At 36.7% G+C, this 4734-nt stretch overlaps 1 protein-coding gene across 2 annotated transcripts in view; it reads right to left on the bottom strand.

The window, feature by feature from the left end:
• LOC106789328 (neuropeptide FF receptor 2-like) overlaps positions 1-4528 on the bottom strand; it is a 41274-nt gene extending 36746 nt beyond the window's left edge. The window contains exons 1-2 of one of the 2 annotated variants that reach the window (XM_014753444.1): positions 3400-4528; positions 2731-3262 (exon numbers count right to left, since the gene is read on the bottom strand). In XM_014753444.1, the coding sequence (XP_014608930.1) occupies positions 2731-3247 (517 nt within the window). In that variant the 5' untranslated portion in view covers positions 3248-3262; positions 3400-4528. Of the gene's footprint in view, positions 1-2730 lie in introns of both variants that reach the window. The other variant, XM_014753443.1, reaches the window with a different exon arrangement.
• Positions 4529-4734: the final 206 nt, after the last annotated feature.

Below are 4734 nucleotides of genomic sequence, written 5' to 3'. Positions count from 1 at the left end.
AAAAAATGAATAAAAGCTAATAATAGACAAGAATCGTGCGTCGAATTGTTTGACGAATGGGACGACATAGATGATGAATAACCGGTAGAACTTAGCCTCGAGTGTTCGTAAATATTCTCTTACGAAACTATATTTTTCTTTTTTCAATATACCGAGACACACCTGTGTAAAAACGTTGTCAACAATGCACATGCAGACTCTCTCTCGTAACACGTGTTTACCGACGCGTGACCATAACACAAGTCTCTGTCCACTATTTTTTCTTTATCAAACGGAAAATACTTGTTTATAACGTTCCATGGACAACAAATAAGAAAGAACAATGAGAAGAACTTTGATACGATCATTAATCTTTGCTCAGTTAAATCTTAAAAATATTTTTACAGAAGTAAAACGTAATAATTATATAATCGTTCTTTAAACCACGAATATTTTAGTGAACATAATCGAAATACCAAAAAGAGAAAGAGAGAGAGAGAGAGAGAGGGTGAGGGAACTTCAAAGTCATTTTCGAGTGTTCGAGTGAAGAAAGTGTGATAAAAGAAGTGGTAGGGGAAGTTAGGAATTTTATTCAAGGAGGTAGAGGCGGAGGAGAAATAAATCGAAACGTTTTTCGCATAAACGTATCGGTAAAAATATATATATATATTTTCGTATCTGTTTGAAAGATAAGATCAGAAAATAAAGATAAAGAAATACTGGAATCAAACAACTCGCTCGATCAGTACAAATAATTTCGAAATCGATTTGGCAAACACGATTTTCTTCTTTCTATTTTTTTCCCCTTTTTTTCAAATTCGATCGAGAGTCTATTTGTTTTTGGCAAAAAGAAAAAAGATTGAAAGATTCTCGAAATGGAATGAATAAAATGAATGGATGATAATTTATCGAACAGGAGAAGTAAAATAATTCTCTGAAGAAAAGATTGAAATAAGTGTCGAGAAAAATGGGGTATGAAACGTTAGAGAAAAACGAAGAAAAACTTCGTTTAGGATGATGATACTGCGTGATACTGTGCGAACCTGAGTTAACCTGGCAAACCACGTGGATGGGTGGTTGATAGGTAATAAAATGAAAATCACCAGGAAATGGAAGACCGCCGTAAAAATGAGTCTTCATATTGGTACTTCACAGACAATACGTCCTATCTTTCTATATTAAATTTTGCCTTAGCAAAATGAGTATTGTAACAATATAAATAATGAGAATACCAAATTGTATATGAATAATTAAAAAAAAATGACGTCTGTCGAAAGAGTAGACAAAATATCGTAAATGATTTCTTGATGTAAAAATCGTTTAAAGGACAAAAAAAAAATAAAATCGATATTTTGTATATCGGTCTTTCGTCTTCGCGCATATTCGCTTAAATATTTTTTTATTACTTTATCCGACACTGGGGCATATTACTTTATGTGCATTGTACATAAATAATAGTCAAATTTTGATGATAATAACGTAGAAATCAAGGATGATGAATATAAATGATAACGACGAATAATAATAATTATTATGATAATGCAAGGAAAAAGGGTATATTATACGATACAAAAAGAGAAAGAGAAAGAGGTCTATTAAATGAAACAAAAATATATATACAATATACGTATATCGTGTTTGTAATAAAAAAATCATTTTCACGGTATCCTTGGTTGAAAAATGGGACACGGGAACGCGCATATATTCCTCAAGGATTTTCTTTCCCTCTCAGGGATTCGACACTTATCCCTATCACGAATTTATTCTAACGCTTTCCCGACAAGCCCCAACAACAAAATTTCACTGTTACATTATAGATTAATTGAAAAAGCCCGCTAGTGTAAGACAATTTAGGTACTCTTTGCAATAAAATATATCAATTAAAAAGACTTTTTTTTAACACACACACACACACACACACACACACACAATGATGATTCCTTGTGTTTATCATGATTAATTATTAAATTAATGAACAAAATGATAGGAAATCGTAGCAATCAATCTCGTATAATTAATGGAACAATTATTTGTAATGTAACATTGAGCAGGATAAATTTGATGGTTCCGCGAATATCGTGGCGCAGGGCGTCGCGGAAGAATCGATTTCGAAGTACCAAGGGATCCCCTCCAAAACTACGTGCACCCTTTACACTCGCGCCCCCAACTTGTCAGAGAAAGAGAGGGATGGTAAGAACCCTCGAAATCGTCGAAAAAATGATGGACCACATGGAGTTTAAAAGTGCACAATGGGTGCTCTTCAAAGAACGTCATTCCCTTTCCCTTTCCCTATTATTGGAAAATGCTTTAAACGATTGAACGAAATTCTCTTTGCAGGGAAAAAAGGAAAGAAAAGAAAAAATAAAGAAATAAACTCGTACTTTTGTACGAGACAAGTAATACCCAACGCTTTGTAATAAATTGTCGTTGGTTTCTCGTACCGGGATAGAATATAAATCTTAGCAGGAAGATGTAAGTAGCTTCTCCAAGTTCTTTTTTTTCTTTTTTTTTTTTTCTATCCTTGGAAAGTTAAACGACCCTTCGGAACGGCGAGGAACGTTGGGAAGTTATGCTAGACGAGAGAGAACGATGCACATAGATGTATGTGTAGATGTATATCGTTGCGTGGAATAGTTGGAGGTGGGTCAAAATCGAAGTTGCTTCTTCCTCGTGCATATGTGTTTGTATATATATATATATATATATATTTGTAGATTTATGTAACTAATATAGAAAGTTGTAAGTACTTACGGACAAAGATATTGCTCATCAGCGTGGCAGGTAAGCAAAATACGATGACCAAGACATCGGCTACTGCGAGATTGACGATAAAGAAATTTGTTACGGTCCTCATCCTTGGTGATCGGTAAACGACAGCTATGACGAAACTGTTGCCGATTAGGCCAACGACAAATACTAAAACGTAGGCTACGCAATACACCGCTGACATGGCCATGCTGTGCCTGTAAAGTCGATCAGGTAATTGTTCGATCGTTGAAATATTAGGTGTTTTACTAGCGTTGAATAGTCCAGTTTGTTCATCCATAGATGAGGGGTCAGCACCCCTAGGATTAGCGGTAATAGCCTCGACCAACAAATTCAAATAATCACCGAGATCATTTTTGATCTGTTGAAAGGTACTACTACCACCGGTATTCGGGGATGCCGTAGCTATCGTAGTTGGTAACATGTTATCGTTGTTACTCCTACGACGGGTGTCAACGTCGAACTCCTCCGAGTCCGGTAAACGCAGGGACGCCATCTCCATCAGCGGAGAAGGTGGCTGCAGCATCGGGAACTTTAATGTTGAACGTCGGAACTGTGTCTCGACCATTGGCCAAAAATTAACTAATTTTATTTTTTACTTTTTCCTTCTTCTATTACGAATATTCCTATCTTCTACAAATTGCCCTTATTTACCCTCAAATGATTTTTTATCGTCTCGTGTTATTTCTTCAGTTCTTCTTCTTCCTCATCGACGACGTTCGTGTGTCGACGACCTCGTTTCACCTCGTCGCCCACACAACCTACTCGAAACCACGTTCTACTCTTTTTACTACGATAGAGAGAGAGAACTTTACAACTTCTCCTCCACCCACCACCCACTCTATATTTTTCTTTTTCTTTTTCTTTTTCTTTTCCCTTTCGACCAATTTCGTAATAATCAGTTAGCCTGGATTTCTTTTTTTCTTTCCTCACGAGAGAAAAAGAAAAAATAAATAACAAAGAATCCGAAAGACAATTTTGTTTATCTTCTTTTTGGATAATAAATCCTTAAACTTCACTCTCGATGATTATCAAAATCACGCGCCTACGCGAATTTCTATCATTCCGAATAAACCGATGATAGCTATTAAATATCCGACCACTTGATCATTCGACCTAGTCCGTGACATTCGATTCGTTGTACGTTTCCTACTCGTACAACGCGAGTTTGACGACTCCCCTTCTTCGCGAGCTAACTCGCACGTGCACGAAGATTATGCCAATCCATCCGAGATAAATTCGCGCGCGAAATATCTATTTTGTATTCTTATTTATCTTTGACTATTAAACAGGTATGTACGTTTTAACGGGACGATCGGAACGTTTGATTCAAACTTTTCTTCTCCCTATTAAAAATGGATTTAGAAGAAGAAGAAGAAGAAGAAGAAGATAAAAACAAAAAGAATTGAGAAAAAAAAAGAAGGAAGATGTAATTAACGTTTGATATAATGAGATAGAGGTAAAATAAATGAAATATTATTATTAACCAACTATAATATGTTTATAAAAGTATCGAAATAAATATTATTATTATGATGCACGAATAGAAGAGGGGCGGGGGTGGGGGATTGTTGCGGATCCAATCGTTGAAATGATATTTTCTCTTTTGAGTTTTTCTTTTCTTTCTTCTTCTTGTTGTTGTTGTAGGATTGAAGAGAACGAGCGAATGTAACGAATGAAAATTAGGGAAAATCTGTCGCGGTGCCGGGTTTGGTGCCGGGCTTGGTGCCGAGCAACTAATGAGCTTTCTTTAAAAGGCGACCGCGAACTGCCGCGAGATGCACCCGTAGCTGCGACCTGTCTGCCTGCCGAAACTTCCAACAGTGCGCAAGCGTTGTTTCAAGAGGCGGCACATGCAAGCCGCATGCGATCTGCTACTCTCCTCTCTCGACGCATCATAGTAGTCGTTGGCCTAACCGTACCACCAACTGAAGAAACATTTCGAACACACATTCCCACGCATTCCCACACATATTTCAACCATTTCGT

Source organism: Polistes canadensis, unplaced genomic scaffold, assembly GCF_001313835.1.
Source record: "Polistes canadensis isolate GaletaPanama2010 unplaced genomic scaffold, ASM131383v1 scaffold_177, whole genome shotgun sequence".
Taxonomy (NCBI): Eukaryota; Metazoa; Arthropoda; class Insecta; order Hymenoptera; family Vespidae; genus Polistes; species Polistes canadensis.
Note: the sequence above shows the minus strand (reverse complement) of the source record. Positions and strands in the feature narration are given on the sequence as shown.